Source organism: Contarinia nasturtii, unplaced genomic scaffold, assembly GCF_009176525.2.
Source record: "Contarinia nasturtii isolate CC-2019 unplaced genomic scaffold, AAFC_CNas_1.1 Cnas_scaffold_1840, whole genome shotgun sequence".
Lineage (NCBI taxonomy): Eukaryota > Metazoa > Arthropoda > Insecta > Diptera > Cecidomyiidae > Contarinia > Contarinia nasturtii.
The window spans coordinates 192,802-211,822 of NW_022199171.1; the positions used below are offsets into that span (position 1 = coordinate 192,802).

At 33.6% G+C, this 19,021-nt stretch overlaps 1 protein-coding gene across 1 annotated transcript; it reads right to left on the bottom strand.

The window, feature by feature from the left end:
* Positions 1 to 1,674: 1,674 nt before the first annotated feature.
* LOC116347362 (ATP-binding cassette sub-family A member 2) lies at positions 1,675 to 18,996 on the bottom strand. Its single transcript, XM_031777935.1, has 21 exons — positions 18,318 to 18,996; positions 14,533 to 14,653; positions 13,226 to 13,417; positions 13,006 to 13,106; positions 12,562 to 12,940; positions 12,317 to 12,469; positions 11,301 to 11,872; positions 11,061 to 11,215; positions 10,252 to 10,888; positions 9,830 to 10,085; positions 9,540 to 9,768; positions 9,207 to 9,472; positions 9,011 to 9,136; positions 7,405 to 7,569; positions 7,086 to 7,207; positions 6,511 to 6,805; positions 6,261 to 6,394; positions 5,916 to 6,143; positions 5,715 to 5,845; positions 5,401 to 5,626; positions 1,675 to 5,147 (listed from the first exon to the last, which is right to left on the bottom strand). Exons 1-21 carry the CDS (start codon positions 18,498 to 18,500, stop codon positions 4,932 to 4,934), a joined length of 4,887 nt encoding a protein of 1,628 aa, XP_031633795.1. The 5' UTR covers positions 18,501 to 18,996; the 3' UTR covers positions 1,675 to 4,931.
* Between the last annotated feature and the right edge of the window lie 25 nt (positions 18,997 to 19,021).

Sequence of the window (19,021 nt, forward strand, 5' to 3'; positions counted from 1 at the left end):
CGCTAGAATCGGATTATTGACTATTAATTTGAAATTTGTTCACCGTAGCTATGCTGAATATTTTGTAACCAAATATCTAATTAAGAACTTTGACAATTTTGAAGTGCAGATATTTTTATTAAGTTATGTCCCAAAACATAAACAAGTGTATAAGTTTTTCAATGAAAAAATTACCACGAATACCACGAATATAAAGTTTAAAGTTAATGATTTTGAACGTTTAGATTTTTCACAATTACACAACATTAATAAGGGTTTGTGTAATACGACTGAAGAAGGTCACGTTAACATTATTAATGTTCTACTTGAAAGTATTAAATCATCTGAAAAATTGGAGCTATTAATGAACAACCCTTTTCGTATGAGCAGTATTTTGGGAGTAGCCCTTCGTGGCTATCAAAATGAACTTGCTAAAAAAATGTTGACATTTTTTCTTGATTGTGGTTTTGAATATTTTAAAGAATTAATTTTTGATCCACATAATCGAGATTTCCCCTTATCGGATGCGGTTCTACATAATACTGAAATATTAAAATTTATACTAGAAAAGCTACAAGAAAATATTAATGACTATAGTCAAGAAAGAAAATTTCTATTTCATTTGATGTCAACAAGAAATCGGTATGGGAAGACTCTTTTCTATCAAATTTTCGACCAAATGCTATGTCAATATTTTAAATCCAGTTTAAAAGTTTTGTATGATCAGTATTTAAAGAGTTATCTTGAAATCTTTAATGAAAATGAATTGGATGATTTGGTAATACATTCTGTATATTCAAAAAACCTTCACAAAAACCCAAAGGAAATTTGTGAAATTCTGCATAAATTTTATGTCAATGAAAAATTAGAAAGTAAAATAAATAAAATTCATAATAGTTTGGATCTAGTTGAAAACAAGAGAAAAGAGTTAGTGAATGCAATCAAACATAGAAGAAGAGAAAAATTCGAACAAATTTTAAATGAGTCTGAAAAAAACGGCGTTCTTAAACAGCTTTTGTTAGCATATGATAATAGATATTATGTGAATAATGTAGGTGAAAGATGGACTGCCTTGCACGAAATATTTTTCGTAAATAAAAGGGAGTATGTTGAGATATTTTTATCGAAATGTAACGAGGAATATAAGAGAATCTTCCAGGATATTCTTTTTGACTTCGATGCTTTGCGTGTTGCAATTTGTAATAGTAAAACTGCCATTTTGAAGTTGTTATCAGACTTTTTTAAAAATACATTCAAAAATGAAACCATCATAAAACTATTCAATTACTCGTATCTCGAATCTCTTTATTATTATTTTGACGACGATGATTGTTATAAGCGGGTTCGATATTTTTTTAAAGAAATTGGAATCAAAGAACTCGAAGATAAATTGAAATCATTTCAGACATCAAGTGAATCTGATACACTAGCAAGTGACATATGTGAATCTGATTCATCACCATCATATGAATCTGATTCATCACCATCATATGAATCTGATTTATCAGAATAATCGTAATCGATGATATTGCGGTCCTATGATTTTACCAAGTATAAGCTCTGAAAACAAAATGATAGAAATTTATGAATTGAATGAACATATATTAATAACACCCCTTCGCAATTCAATGAATTCACAATTGTCAATTTATTTTTGTTCATAAATTTCACTTTAAATACATTGTCAAAAAAATACAAGATAATATATTTTGGTCAAGCCCATGTTCACATATAGAATATAGTAAATGTACACAAAAACTGTTCTATCCATTTATGCTAGCACGTTATCTATTCCAAACAATTTTCATTTTTTAATTATCAATTTATTGAATACAATTGCTTTGAATTTTATATGGATTTTTGGTTTAAATAAATAGTTTCGTATTGCATGTGTATGATTTGTTGTTTGATTTGTGCGTTTAGCACACATTTATGTAGGAATGCAGCGAAGGTGAAAAAGATTTAGCTATTGTTAGAAAAATGCATGTTTCATTCTTTCTCTCATAGATGTGGTAAGTTTCTAAGTACTGTGGTGTTTGTCATTAAATGTGATTAATTTTACAAATGTTACAAATTGATTGCTAAACACATCGCGATGTGACGTGAAATCTCCTGAGCAATTTGTGTTTATTTCTGTCTATAAATTTGCTACACTGAAGGCTCCTTGTAAGTCATAAGTTTGTATAAAAAATAGTGTTCTTTTATTGTTTTACCTTTCGACGTCAGAAGTTGAATCTCACGCGTCACATACAATTACACATTTTAAAGCAAAGAGGTACAGGTTGGTGTCAGTGAACAAAGCTAAATTCTTCTCTCGAATGATTTCATGTGGACGTTTTTTCATGCTTTTTAGTTTATTATGAACGAATGGGCTTCCTTTTTCTCTCTTTCGCCGGACAAATTTCCATACAAAAGATATACGAATGTCGGACTATGGGATTTTCTTCTGCGAAAATAAAATCTTATAAATAAATATAAATCAAAGTCAATAAACGTAATTAAAGCATTTATGTGTATACGAATAATACTATGATTATAATATGATATAAATTGCCAGCAAATTTTGTGATGGATGACTTTGTATGCGCGGTTTGAATTTGTGCGCACTCAATTTTTAATTGGATATGAGGAAAGAAAATCGAGGTGGCTTTGACTTGATGGAAACATTTTTGATTTTTTCGAACAAAATTCATCGTCGCCACCGTAAACATCTATTAGGTAATATTGTTGCCATTATTGGCACCAAAACCAATTGATGTTGCTCAAGGTACAGTTATAATTCAGCAACAACATATTCAACTCAACAGCCGTAGATCGCAAGTGGTGAGAGCAACGCAATTCAAATTGGTTTTTGAAATACAATAAGAAAACATTCAAAATCCTAGGGGGGAAACACGGGCTTTAGTATTGCTAATTTTTCTTAGTTTTTTTTTCAGTAAATCGCATATAACGTGTACATTGACAGAACCTAATAGGTCCTAATTTTTCTTAGTTATTTTAGTTTTCTAGTTTGTGTCTACCCCCTAGTCAAAATTCACAAACAGTTTTAAGCTGTCTGCAATACAGAAAATGAATTGTACTGGTAGATAGTTTAGATTTAAAGCGTTTCAAAAAAAATTTATCTGCCAACAGTTCGACTGGCCAATAAAAGTCACGTGTCATGGATCGTCTACAAAAAAAGCAAAAGTTATCCCACCCAGTCGGTCGAGATGGTAGTGAAGATGCTGGCGCTGGTCCATTAAATGTGGAATCATCACCAAAAATATTCAAGTTGAGAATTAATCTCAAAGCAAAGCATGACGATAAGGCAAAATTGCTTGCCAGCGCCACCAAATGACTCCATATGATTCTATATAGTTCTGCGGTTGCCAGCGGTACTAATCTCTAATAGAGCGTTGCCGAGCTGTCATTATCGTCGTGCTTTGTCTCAAAGAATTAATCATTTTAGCTGGATCGAATGCTGAGGAGGCTCTGTACTTCATTAGTCTCACTTAAAGGTCTCGAGCTGCTGTACATTTAGATATTCGAGAACAGTTCTATTTCAGCTAAATTGATCAATCTGAGAGAATTGAAGATGTCTTCTTGGCTGACAAGAATTGAAATGATGATGACAAGAATTGAATGAAGATTGTGAATGGTGATTTTTACCATTTGATGTTGCAACACTGTGAAAACTTAAAGAAGTTTTGTTTTCTTGGGTCTATGACTCCATGACCGAATCTACATTGACATTTATAATCTAGACATAGATTTAAGCATGTTTTTGATTTCGCTCAAAGGGATTGAGTCACTATGCATTTGGGACTTTGAAAACAAATTGCGGAAAATCTGGAAAGTGTACTGAAATCTACTGATTTCTTGAAATGCAATCGAAAGATATTGGGCAGCATTCTTGAATTGGTGTCAACAATGCCCAATCAGTGGAGCCCATTGTTGAAGCGTGCATGGCATGGGCCAAAACCGAATTGCTTGTCGGAGAAATGTCTTGTGTTTATGAATCAATGAGGTTCCAACTCAAAGATTCAAATACCATCGAAAGTCGAAATGACTGTAGAAAGGTGTTCTGAACAATTAAATATATGCGGTCGATATGGGACGATGATGCTCTGGCATCGAATGATATTTCGAATAAAATTTGCTCTAGCAAATCGAAACTATCATCCATTCGTCAGTGCTTTTTTTATCGCTACGATATTTTTTCAAAAATGTTTCCATAAATCGAATTGAAAACTTAATTTTCCAATCTGTAGCTGCCCTTTAAATCGAAATCGTGATCATCAATCACGCTCAACTTAAAATATATGAAACAAAAATATTGAAATTGCGTTTTCAGGCATTTCAAACATAAAACTGTGAAATAACCGAAAAGTTAAACTTAAATCGTATACAAAAATAAGGTGTGTGTTAACATTAAATTATGGAAATTTGTTGCGACTAGTCATTGTTTATGTGTGTGTGTGTGTGTGTGTGGTTCGCCTAAACAATTGTTATAAAACATAATTACATGGATTGATATAATCGTATTATAATTAACTTAATTAAATTAGCTGCCAAATCACAATCACAATAGACACACACACTCATTTGGGCAGCATCAGCACCCAAATATTTATGAAACTCTGTTATTTTCATTTGTCACTATAATGATTTTTTTTTTTGCTTATTAAACTAATGCACAAAAGATGCAAATGATATATATAGTACTTTGTTTGTTCTTTTGTTTCAGGTTTCAATTCAAAGAAAAACAAAATGTTGACTTGATTATTACGTCTTTCACTACTATCGTAAACAACACATTTTGGATCACACAAAATATATATAGAAATCTCGACAAAATTGTCGTCGGGGATAAAGTGAAGAATACTATGTCTCTGTCTGTGTTGCAAATCGTCGTGGAACACATGCGGTTAAGTAACAAACGTCACATATAACGCACACAGTGAAACACTGAATTAAATCGAAAGAGCCTCTAGATGGGCACTGTTATTTTGATTTGTCGTCGACGTTTGATTGGTGTTGGCAAACTGCAGAAATATGTCTTCTAATGATGTTTCATTCACCGTTATATCCGTCACAAATTGCTTGTACTGCTTTTGCAACGCTTGGATCTTGGCAAACACCTCGGACCAATGCAACGACTTCTCTTTTACGATGAATGTTAAACGACCCTGTGAAGAGAGATGGAGATTAATTTTCGTTCTAATTTGGAAATTGGCAAGATCTGATATGTGGATGGCTTTGTGAGACGGAGAGACTGTCGAGTTTGGATCTTTGACCCGATCCGTAGGTATCTTGTAGTTAAGATGTAGGGTCTTTGGAGCTACCTAGTTTCGATTCAGAAACTCCTAATAACTGTCTCCTGTCATTCGCTCCAAAAAAACCACCACATTCCATTAAAATCCAAAAAAAAAACTGACTCACCGCATATTCTTCTTGTAATTTACATTGGATAAACATTTGACTCATCGATTCTTTTACTTTGATTATGTTCTCACTATTGTCGATCGAAGCACGTTCATTGTACACGATGTGAATGACGAAACCCAGTCCAAATGAATTTTTCAGATTTTGAATTGGTCCAATGCATCGAATTGTTCCGTCGACCATGATTGCAAGGCGATTGCAAAGGTATTCACATTCGTCCATACTAGAAAATTTAATTTTTTTCGATTAAACCAAAAAATTTGAAGAATTTTCCAGGAAAGAATATGCGTTAATTGAAAAAGTCATCAAACCTGTGTGAAGTTAGCACAATATTTTTATTACTCTTTTGACAATCTTGTATGCAATTCCACATGAATCGTCGGCTCACTGGATCAACTCCAGTTGTCGGTTCGTCTAGCAATATCAGCTGCGGAACAGCAATCTGAGAGAAAAATTGAATTTCGTTAGGAAAATATACTATTAGAATGACAGTAAGAAGAAAAGGCAATTACCATTGCAATGGCAGTGTTCAGTTTTCGTTTCGTTCCACCGGAATAGTATTTGATTTGACAGTGTCTGTATCGCACCAAATCCATTCGTCTCAGCCATTTATCCACTTCACGGTTGATACGATGCCGTGGGGTGCCACGGATCCAAGCCATATACTTCAATATCTCATAAGCTGTCATGTATGAATTCAATGCATCCACTTGGGGACAGTAGCCGAACATCGTTTTGTACTAGAAATATCGATTTTTATTTAGATCTCGATTTTAGTTTTTATTTTCTTTGAAGATTTGAAATCAGAGAAATTGATGTGTAAAAATTTATATATGAGTACGAAAAAAATTACTTACAATAGTTGATTGATCAAAGCAACTCATGCCATTGATATAAATATTGCCGTGTGTCACCGTTGTGTCATGTGTCAACATTTTGAATGTCGTCGTTTTGCCAGCTCCATTGATACCGAGCAACCCAAAGCATTCACCTGTCAATAGAGAAAAGTCACAATAATTAAATAAAAATTGGAGAAAATGCCATACGATAAAATATTAATTTATTTCATTATTTAAAAAAAAAAAAATTAAAAAAAGGTGAACAAACCTTGTTTAACGGCAAAATCAATGCCGCGTACCACATTTGAATCGTCATACGCTTTGTATAAATTAGCCACAATGACTGCGTATTCTTTGAGTTTATGTTCACGAACTAAAGTTCTCGTCAGTGACTTTTCCTCTTCGACCTGCGAATCACTGTTCGATGAGCAACAGTTCATTTGAATATCGCCCGATTTTGAGCGTTGCTCATCGATTCGCTTCTTTTGTCGCCATCTTAAAGTGAAGAAACAACGCAATTTTTCACGTCGATAAATACTCTCCACAACGTTGATCAATATCAACTGAAAAAAATAGTGGAACAATTAGATTTAAAATTTGAAAACCGAGAGAATTAATTAAAACTTTAAAGAAAAAATGAATGAAAAAAATAAAATTGATAGAAATCTAAAATTGAATTTAAAATCGATTTTAAGCAGAAATGGAAAAAATAGACGATAAAAAAATGACAGAAATTTCCCAAAAATTACAAAAGAAATCGGAAAAAATGCCACAACTTTTTTTGAAAATAAATAATTTTTCAAAAAGTAAAACGAATAAAATAAATGGAGAAAAAGGGCTTACATAAGTAGCAGCAATAACAGCAGCTGTGCAGTAAAAGTATCTGGTTAAATCAAGTGGTCCGGGTATGCTGGTGTATGAAAATGTTTCCGGAATAAATTTAGCGGTTGGTGAATATTGGTGATCTGTTGAAAAAATAAACCATTATGATTAAATATCGATATGTTCAATTTTTTCGCAGCCAAAAGGTAAATGGGTTTCATCAAAATCATATGGTGAATTGTTGTATTTACACTTTGAAAAATTAAAAATTATCTAATAAATATGAAAAAGGTAAAAAACTTTTTTTTTGTTTAAATCTGAGTATTGATGTCAAACTTACCAAAATTATAGTTAATTCGAGCTTCATGTTGCTTCACATAAGAAATAAGCAAGGAACTAATGGCGTGCGATAAAGCGTAGTCAGGTACAAATAATAAAACGTTAATCAGTGTATTGTAAGTTTTTATATTGTCCTCCGATGATGAAATGAACGACGCGATTATATCTGCAACAAAGATACATTTATTAATTTTTTTTCGATGAGGTATATTGAATCGAGTCAGTAACTATGTAATTGACATCTATCAACAACTGTTATCTGTCAATAGAAGCGTAGGTCATTCAAAGAATTTCTAAGCCACTGTGGTCTCAATTGAGAATTTTAAGGAAAGTCCGATAAAAGTGCGAGTAGAGTCAATTATTTCAAGCTACCTTAATCAGTGTTTTAAACATAAGATGGCATCGAACCAAGCTTATCCGCTTAAGGATAATATCCCGGCTTCAATTGCAACAGAGTATCCTGATTTGCTGCTGCTCAGCATATTACTGAGAGCTGAGAAATGCTGAGCTCGTGCGGCTAACGCATATGAAACGGATGCACGATACATATTCCCCTTTCGCTTCGTATGTGCTGCCGTTGACGCTATTGCCAGTACAACGGTAACACACTATACCAGCGAACATACGAAGTGAAAGGGGAATATGTATCGTGCATCCGTTTCGTATGCGTTAGACGTACACTTTCAGAATATATGAAAGACTGAGAGCAAAAACAGCACGTCGCATCTCATCTCTTGCTTTCACTTACGTAAGCAAAATAACGAGGGATGCGACGTGATGTTTTTCTCGCAGCTTCTCATATGTCGGTCGCAACACAATTTCAAACTCAACTGGTTACTAAGTTTTGAGTTTTGAATTGAACGTCCAATCAACTGTTTATAACCGTTTAAACGGGGAGAATGCATGTGTGCGTGCCATCCGTTTCATATGCGTTAGCCGCACGAGTTCAGAATTTCTCAGCTCTCAGCTATATGCTGAGCAGCAGCAAATCAAGATGCTCTGAATTGCAACAAATCAATCTCGTTATTTTCATCAATGCCATCGAATAGACTGGGTCTACAGATACAGCACGCTATTTTTGCAGCTCACATTTACGAACATTTCGTTTGGGGATGTATTCTAAGATCGCTGTTGTACATAAATGGCACCTTTGGAGCTGCAAAAAAGCCCTGCTGTCCCATATAGAATGTGGACGTAGTTGGCGTTGATTTGACGTTCAGCTACGTTCAAAGTCTGTGTCTATACGTTCTGCACATACATACACTAACACGCAGAGGCGGTCGATTACGTCCACGTTCCATATGGGGTATCTGTAGACTCTACACTGATCAATGGAATTTAAATCATCGAAAATGATTTTAAAAAAAATGACGTCTGTCGCGACAAAAATAGTGGTGACTCCACCGTCGCGTCATTATTTTCAATATTTTTTTGAAAATTTAAATTAATTTTATGAAAATACGATATCCGATTTGATATCGATTAAAAAAAAAATCTTTAAATTAAGACCACAGGCAGTACTAATGGTTCAACTCTCTCCTTCCTCTTTTTTTTTTCAATTTAAAAAAAAAATCCACAACCACTGAAAAAAATTGCGAAAAACTTACAGAAAATCACAAACATATATGTTAAGAACGAGTACAATGACGACATGGTGCGGAACATCTGGCTGACCATATAAATGATCGGTAGATAGCTGAGACCATACAGCATATAAATAGACAGGAACATCACTGTTTAAAAAAATCGAAATTAGTTTCAAGATTCGATCGTGTTCGTCGTCTGCGTTCAAAATGAATTTACCGTGTTCCTTTGTTTCAAAAATATGATGTACATCGCACCAAATGTGAATGGTGCACATAAAATATGCGTATAATGCATGAATCATTGCATCAAATAAAAATACTGACGTCCAATAAATGAACGGTGAAATGGGCTGCATCTTCTTGAATTCGGTGCGTTCTTCATTGAATGGCATCGAAACATAGAATAAAATGTAGAAGAACATTGCCATCGGCATGAACATGGCATACACGTCCAAATCGGATTTGCTGATTTTTGTTTGATTTCTGTGGAGACGGAGTAAAATCAGTTTATGTTTTCAGTGGGAATCAGAGAAAGATCGAAAAATCTTACCGATGCATTGGTGCATTTGTTGTTTTAATTCGATTGTCACCGTTGGTAAGTAGTTGCAATTCAAAATTGCTGATAAGATTCAGCGTCGCCGCCAAACTGTGCAATGAATTTCCCGAGAATAATACACTAATGCCAATACCTTTGGTAGTCTCGTCTCGATAGATAACCAAAGCGGCCGGAAAATATTCATGATAATGGGTTGTATTCGCACGTTCCAAGTACAATAGTTCTGAAAATGGAAATTTGATTAGAGAAATCACCGATTTCAGCGAAAATTTCGATTAGTTTACCTGTTTCAATTAATTCCCTGGGATACGTTAGATATTTTGATTTCAAATTTTCACCGTCAATCACTTTTTGCAGCGATTGCTGGAAATACGTTTGATCTTTTAAGGATTCATCAAACCAGATTAGAATTTGAGCATCACTTGGTGTGATGCGATCAATGTGCAGATCGATGAGCTCGGATGCAGTGTCACCTTTGTTGAAGAGTTTATAGTTGATCGACAGGAAACTGATGGCTATAGCCGCGATCGGGAATGATGACTGCAGGGACAGAAAGGGAATTAGTTTTTTGGTTTTTTTTTATTAAGATATAGGTGTATCTTTTTCAAGGTGTTTAATGTCTCAAAATTTGAAAAAAACGCTCAAAGTTACTTTAACAGAAAACATTATTTCCATTAAAAATCAAAATTATTGTCTCATCACTCACCAACATCAACCAATACAGCCACTGTGCGCGCATAAAAATGCCCTTTTTATACCAAATGGCTAAAAATTGTTCGAATCCACTGACTCGCAGTGGTTCTTCGCGCAGTCGGTTGTACGGTGGTCCATCGACTTCATCTTGTCCCTCTTTTGGTCGGCTGGCATAATTGCTGTCACTCTTCAAGAACACGTCTTCCAACGATGAATTTGTGATGCTAATCGATGAAATGCCCAATTCTTGTTGTTTTTGCTCCAATTGCGATAGTAGTTCCGGAAATGTTGATTGGAATTTGTATGGTAATGCGATCAATAATGTGGGTTTGACAAACGACTTCAATGCCATATCCGGCACAAATTTCTGAATTAATTCAATCGTATCGACTTGTTTGAACGGTTCGCTTGTTAGTAATTTCAAAATGTAACCCGTTTCAAATCGACGCTTCAATTGAATCGACGGACCATAGCATAACAACTGTCCATGTGATATGATTGCAATCTTATCAGCCAATGCTTCAGCCTCTTCCATGTAATGAGTCGTTATGAAAATCGTATGATCTTTTCGCATGTCCAATAAAATGTTCCACAATTCACGACGCGACTCTGGATCCAAACCAGACGATGGCTCATCCAAAATGGCGATTCTGCAGAGAATTTTTGGATAATTAGTACATTGAAATTTGATACACCAAAAAAAGGTTCGGCGATTACAAAAATATGCCTTCTTTGAGATTACATGACACAAAAGGATAATGTTTTAAATTTTTTTAAAACGAAGGGCCGGTCTGTGTTTGCTTTGAATTTTTCCAAACTTACTTTGTATTTCCGATCAATGCAATGCCCAAACATAGACGCCGTTTCATTCCGCCCGATAAATTGTGTCCGTACTCATATGCCTTTGAAGTCAGATTGAGCTTCTTCAACAGGTGATTGGCATCGTATACAACTTGTTTTGTGGTAAGTCCGCGTAGCTAAAATGAAACGTATTCATTGAGAATTGAATTTTTTTTCTCTTGAAAACTTTTTCCGCCTTAATTTTCTTTTCTATTCACTTACCCGTCCAAAGAACCACAAATGGTCATAGCATGTGAAGTAGCTCATGTAAACATTATGCTGTGGACAGTATCCGATTTTGTGTCGATAAACATCAACATTTTCTTCACCATCAATGCTAATTGTACCGCCAGATTTCGGAATGATGCCGCTGATCATCGACATTGTTGTCGTTTTCCCAGCGCCATTATGACCCAGCAAGACAGTGATTTGATTTTTCAAAATATCCAATGACAAATTATTTACGGCGACATTTTTACGACCACGGAATTTTTTGAATATTTTTGTTAAGCCACGAATTTTAACCGCTATCTCGGCTTGGGTATCAACACTAATCACGGTATCTGTATTATCACCCGTCGCCGATGAAGTTACTTTTGAACTACTACAGTAGTAAGACGGCATTAATGGAAAATAAAACGGTTTTGGTGTACCACATCTACCAGGGAACACATGCGATAAGTAGAAATACAATAGAATGTAGCCAAATGTATGTGCCAACAGGAATCCATACAGTTCAAGCATCGAATATCCATTTGATCGATTCAACAGGTATTCGAACGAAAAGACCAAGCCTGTGAAAGAGACGGAAAAATTAAATTTTGATCAAATCAATTTAGATTTATTTTTTTAATTTGTGACTTTTGCAATTTTTTAATTTCGATTTTTTTTATTTTTGGATTTTTTCAAGGCTAATGTTAAAAAAAAACAACAATTTTTTTACTTTCTTCTTATTTTACTTTTCCGCACACTTTTCTAGTGTGGGAACAATTTTTTTTTTCAAAAAAAAAAGTAAAAATTGAAAAAAAATATTTTAGCCACAGAAAAAAAATTAAATAAAAAAAATTTTTTTTTTTAAAAATTCACGAATTTTTTGTGCATTTTTTAGAAATTTCCATACATTTTTAACTATTTTTTTCCAAAAAAATAATTGAAAGCAAATTAATCAATCAAAAATAATTGACAGAAAACAAAAAAATCACAATTTCATACTGACGTCGAAATTCCCATACACACACCTTTCATGCCATAAATATCGATCAAGGTCATGCCCTTGAGTAGAACGGCTGAATTCAAAACGGGCAAAATCAGGTCCAACATTTTCTCATTGAATAATACAATCAAAAATGGCGCAATATAGCAGAGAAATCCTCCAATTTTTGCATAGTAAACTGTTGATATAAAAAACAATCTTATTAATGACGTCTATATTTGAAATGTAATCATAACTGCGATATGGGTAAAACCCAAAAATGTTTCTTACCAGAATCAAAAGCGACGGTTAATAGAAATGTGAATGCAATGGCGGATGTCAAATATAAGAAGAGTAAGATAATAAGCCAGATTGACGCAACATGTCCGAGTAGCTGATAACAAGCTAAAATTATCAATGTTGCTCCGAATATTATACAACCGATCAGTAGATTTGTAAAGAAAAAAGTCATATTATTTAAATAACTGTCGGTCGATGCAATTCGCAGAAATTCCTTGACACCACATCCTTTCTCTTCGACCATCGGAACTAAAATCATATTCAACAGCGCTGTAAAACTGTATATGATCACAACAAAGATTCCTGTCTCCTTAATTCCGATAAATTTATTACGCTCACGAGCATTCAAAGGCAGTTTTTTGACCTCCAACTGTGAAACATTTTGATTTTTGAGTGAAATTGGAAAAAAATCAAAAATATCCATCAATTATCTACCTTAAATTCATCGTGATGCTGTTCAGCCGTCAAATCAATATACGCCTTATCAATGCTGCGCTGTAATGCCAAAAATCCACTGTTGATGTACTCGTCAATGCCTGGAAATAGTTGTAAAAAATATCTTTGTTCAATTTTCTCCGAAAAAAAACGTTTCAAAATATTCATTGAATCAATAAAAACACCGTTCCAAATACTAAAAATACAATTGATCGCCCACCTCTTTCACCAATCGTATAGATATTGTTCAAGAATATTTGTTCGGTACGAAAGTTGTTGTTTCGCGTTCGAATGGTGTAGTTAAGTAGTCCGTTGCTTCCATCTTGTGAGAAAATTACAGCAAAATCTCGATTATTTTTGTGCCGCTTAAAGGAAGACTGTAGCTCTTCTTCAGTGTCAGACGGGTGGACTCCTATCGAAAAAGAAATGAATTACATTCCGTTACCCACACAAAAACAGTACCAAAGATATTTATATTACGAATATTTGCATAATGTTACGAAAACAACAGTCAGTTTCAACAAAACTGAGCAAATTCCATTGTAATCGAATAAATATCAACCGATATATAAATATATATTGTCAGCAATGCTGATTCACCGCATGCATTGTGACATATTAAGTCGAAAGACGGCCTCTTAATAAAGAATATCATGAATACTTGGGACTTTGCCTCACGTAAAAATATTTGTCGGCATTTTTTCAGTTCTGGAGCCGACGCCATGAAAAATAACTGAATCGAATTTACTGTCGGAATGTCATGTATGTAGCTTTTTTAGCAATTTAACATGCTTAATTCGGGTATTATGCAAATCTCAAATATGAATTGTCGAACAAATCGATTTTACGTACCGTTTATGCTTCAAAATTAATTAGACTGTATTTGTACAATAGAATAATATTGAAACGTTCATTCCATATTAAATGTCAAAATCGTCGTCTTGATGGGCGTAAAAAAAGCAATTGCGAAAGATTTGATCTAAAAGTAGAAGATGTCTGAAGATTTGTGTTGATTGAATAAATTGGGCAAAGAAACAGGAGCAAAAAAATATAGAAGTGAAGCATTCGGAAATAAATCAATGATTGCCAGAGAGATTGAAAAAAACAAAAATTGACGTAGTGCAAGATCTACATCATTTTCTGCATCTCGCTTCTGAATGTAAGATTTCCATATTTTCAGCGGTTACCTGAAAAGACGTCGTAATTCCATTGATTAAATTGAATTCAAAAACGTTGACATCATCGATTTGCATAGAATTTTAGCTCACTCGGTATAATCCAATTATATAGCTATTCAATCAATGTACGATATACACACGACATATAAAACACGAACAAATTACGTGCAGTAACGTGAGTGGAGAAAATGCAACGAAACAATGATTGTATTTAAAAGCGGCCACGTCATAAATTCATGAAAATTCGTTTAAATTGTAAGTAACAAAGGTTGACTGAAATTGGGGTTGATTGACATTCAAGGTGATGACCCTTTTGTTATGCGTTGATTCGTGTCAATAATATACTAACTTTGTTCGATGATATCCAGTCGCGTCCGTACATTTTCCATGATACGAAATGTCCATGATGTGTTTGGTGAATACAAAATCAGGTCGTCATTGTTCGCCGGAAAATATCGGAAAATTTCATCCTGAAATTTAAAGAAAAAAACAAATGAGTATGAATTAAATGAGTAATTTCAAAAAATTCAATATAAATACAAGCCAAAAGCGGTTGCTTATCGTTTCAATTTGGTTTTTATCGTTTCTGTGATAAAATTTCAAAAATAGTATAACCAATGTACACAATGCACCGATAACACACGCTTGTTGTGGCTCTTTCAAATTGATTAATTTTTTTAAAGCAACAAAAGCGCATAAATAATTTAAACGTTGTTATTCACATGAAAATCAATATTTATTCAAGTGATTGCTTCGGGTTACTTCATAATTTCAATAGAATTTGTATTTACACCTGTTTGCGTTGAATTATTTCTTCATAGATGTGTATGACTTCATTTTTTAAACAATTCCCGTCATTCTTGGGATGTTACCTTGTGAAGAGCGAACCGTATCGATTGGTTGAGATGAAACCAATTATAATAAAATGTCTTACATCCGTAAGATGAACTTTTCCGCACTGTGATCCACAACATGCATTTATTACAAATCTTTTACTCAAAGAATTCACGAGAAAACTGAATCTGACATTAGTTTTACGATACAAATAATTTTCGAAGTACTTTTCATACAAAAACTACTAAAAATGAGAATTTTTGTATCGCAGTTATACCTATATGATATCGTAATCATGTGAAAATTTGCAGAGGTTATTTTTTCACAAAAAGTCAACATTCTGAAAGTTTGAAGAAATTTCAACGCATATTAAGGGTACTTCCCATACAAAATTTTGTTTTTGAGCGAAAAATCCAAAATTTTGTTCGGAAGGTACCCCTATTATGCGTTGAAATGTCTTTAAACTTTTGGAATGGAATTTTTGTCTGATAAAAATAACCTGTGCAAAGTTTCAGCTCATTACGATATCATACAGGCATGGCTTCCATACAAAAATCCAATTTTTTTGAAATTTTTGTATGAAAAGTGTGTCGAAATATATTTGTATCGCAAAACTAGCGTCATATTCGGTTTTCTCGTACCCAAAATTTTTTGAGTGTTTAAGAATACATTAAATATCACTTTTGGAAGAAAAATTGAATTTTTCCCATGGATGGACATGGGCATCACACCAGAGATGACACTTCACTGTATCAACCAAAGTCGCTCAAAATCTAATGGTTTCTATTCCTCGGTACCCCCAATCATCCTGTGAAGTCAGATTTTGAATTACTTTTCTTGTTTGAAATTTATCGTGTTAACAAATTTTTGCGTACAGCGTACAGCGTACAGGGTACCACGCACATACATTCGGACATCGAAAAAACGCTAGATTCGTGTTTCCTGGCTCCTAAAACACCCAGAAAACATGTTTTTTGAGGATGTCAATTTTTCGACCGATTCCAATACTTTACCTTACACACTAGGTGTGTGCGGAAAAGTAATATGAGAGCGCATCCCAATGGAGATGTGAAAAGTGGTTAAATTTAGAACGGGGACATCCCGTTTTCTAATCGCATTAGAGTGAAACTAGCACACAACCGCCGGAAACTATTATGCTCACATCACAAAAGGCTCTATCCTTGTCTCTCCATCTTGCTCATGTGTATGTGTGTTGCATGGACAACTATCAACTCTGATGTGGCATTCATCGTACAAAAATATACAGAAACACCATTGTCCATGCACCTCCATCACTTTCTCCAATTGACGTGCAACGTTGATTTTTTTTTATTTAATAGGTTACAATTGCAATTTTTTGCAGTTCTACTCAATTTATATTTAGATTAAATTTCATTCCACATAAGCTTCCGACACTGCGGTGTATATGTATTCAACAGTTTTTTTGCTGCAAAGCTATTGTTTTTGTCTTTTTCTCGGGAACTTGTTGCCATTTGACTGACACACTTTTCTACGCTAACGAATAACGTCATCCATTCAACGCTTCAATGACTCTCGTGGACACTTCATAAAACCATTCTTTTGAAAACAAAATTGACGTTGACACACATTCAAGTGGATTGAAACTAAACATATCTCCACATGTCTAATGCATCATTTTATTTGGAATTAGGCTAAAATTGACAAATGATTGAAAACACTTGAAAAAAAAACAGAAGTTGAATCGTGCATAAGGGCGACATTTGGAGCACATACGTCTGGAGTGTGTGCTATTTTGAAGACACATTAATTACACTTTATTATATTGAATTCTGGACCAGATTTTATGAAGAATTCAATTTTTATATGTTTTGTCAAATCTATAGCGAAGCTCTTCATAATTTCATATTTTTAGTCATTTTTATTGCATATATGTGTAAAACATCCAAAAAGTATGTATGAAATATGAAATTTAACATAAAAGAATCTATTTTTAATATGGGATTTCCATGGCGCCTCGTTATATGGAAGTACACTTCATTTTATGGATGTTTCATGTAAGTACCAGATTTTTGAAAGAATTTAATTTATATTCCAGTTTTAACACATGGCATTTTTAATGCATTCAAGGAAAATTCTCCTATATTTTCGTATTTTCAGTGCGAGTGTTTTTTTTATCAACAATTGTATAAAACTGATTGAGGAACGATTCAATATTCGATTGGAAAAATAAAAAAAGAAATTGGATAAGCGCCATACGATTTTTTTCAGCTCAACACAATTCTGCGGACGAAAATCAAAGTAGTCTATTTTATCGATATTTTTTGGGAGAAATGGAACCAAATAATTGTTTGAAGATTTTTTTCATGATTGATGCATCTTCATGAAGAAACGCTACTTTATTCATTGGCCCGGCTCCAATCTCTTTATTGGGCCGGCTACCACTGAGCTTATATATTTAAATTATTATTTCCGTTTTTTAGTTCAAAGAAAATCAGTTATATCTGGTTCTTTGTCGCATGGCAGAAATTTTGAATAGCAAAAAAAAATTATCATGTCATACTTTCACTCGAAATAAGACAGAGTCTCTTTTGTGTTGACACAGTGACATCAGAGATTTATACTTTCCATCACTTAGTTTTCACTATTTGCCGACTAAAAATGTAGAAGCCGTAGAAGAGAGCTGTATTCAATATTATTGAAGAGAGCTCAAATTGTCGCTATATCATAGTGATTTATGTCATTTAAACATTATTTAAAACTCATGCGGTCTTTGAATAATACATAATTCTATATTAAGCGAATAAATCGAGCAATAGCTTGCAATATGAATCATAATTTTCGGCGTATTTCTTGACCTTAATGACAGTTGTTTGGTAAACAATGTTTATTGAATTTACTGTGTATAGTCATATACTATTTACATTAGAAAGAGTGCGATGAAGAGCATTTTATCTTGAGTAAACATAATAAACGATAAACGTCATCAAAATACGAAGATAATGCCAACCGATTCAAAACCCGCTTGTAACAAACTATATTTATTTTGCTTCATTTCATATTTAACTCATAAAAGGAATGCAAAAATGCAAGCTTCTCTTTGTGTGGGTTTCTTTTATTCGCCGCATTACTCTTTACTTTATTCTTTTCGTTGTCATTCCTTATTTACTCTGTTTTTATTCACTTCATTTTTATTTACACATCTGTTTTCTATTCAACACTAACCGTCCAACCTTTCTACTCGGTTCAATTTCAGTGGAGAAATGTCAATGAATGGAGTTTAAACTCGGTTGTTAAAATTGCAAACATAAAAGTACATACCTCTGGGATTGAATCAAAGATGATTTCTTTGCCTTTGACAGTGGCACTGCTGACATGAATTTGAAACCATGCAATCGCAATCGGCACAATAATCATAAAAATATTTTTAACCCATGAACATTGAAAGCACTTCCAGTGTTTCCATAAAAAAATCTGCACCGTCGTTATAAATGTGTTGCTCATTTTGTTTTGAATTTTTTTCGCTGTACACAATATTTTATATACATTCGATTCATTCGAGGAAAAGAACCAAACAACAACAATAACAAAAAAAACACTGTATCACCCAACAAAAGATGGTGTGTCTTTTCTCTTTGTGTAATTTGTCTTCTGTCTTGGCTTATATGGTCGACATTTATTTTAATAAACAAAGTGTTGCTTGTACATATTTTATTTATTTAAATTCCAATTGGATTGTACAACGTCGTACCAATGACATTTCAATCATGTTTTCACACCACACAACCAAAAAAATAGTACTGAAATGCCCCTTTTTCGAGTTCTTTTTTTAAAATTCTTCTATATGCACAACTTTCATTGCAACAACAACAAACTTGATAAACAAAACAAATTCACGCGAATTTTTTTTGGGTATTTATTTAGAGAATGAATTAATTTTTTTTTACTCTATGTAAAGCCAACTCAACTCGGTGAAAGTCTATAATGACTGAAACATTTATTGTTATGGCTGCTGCTACCTACTA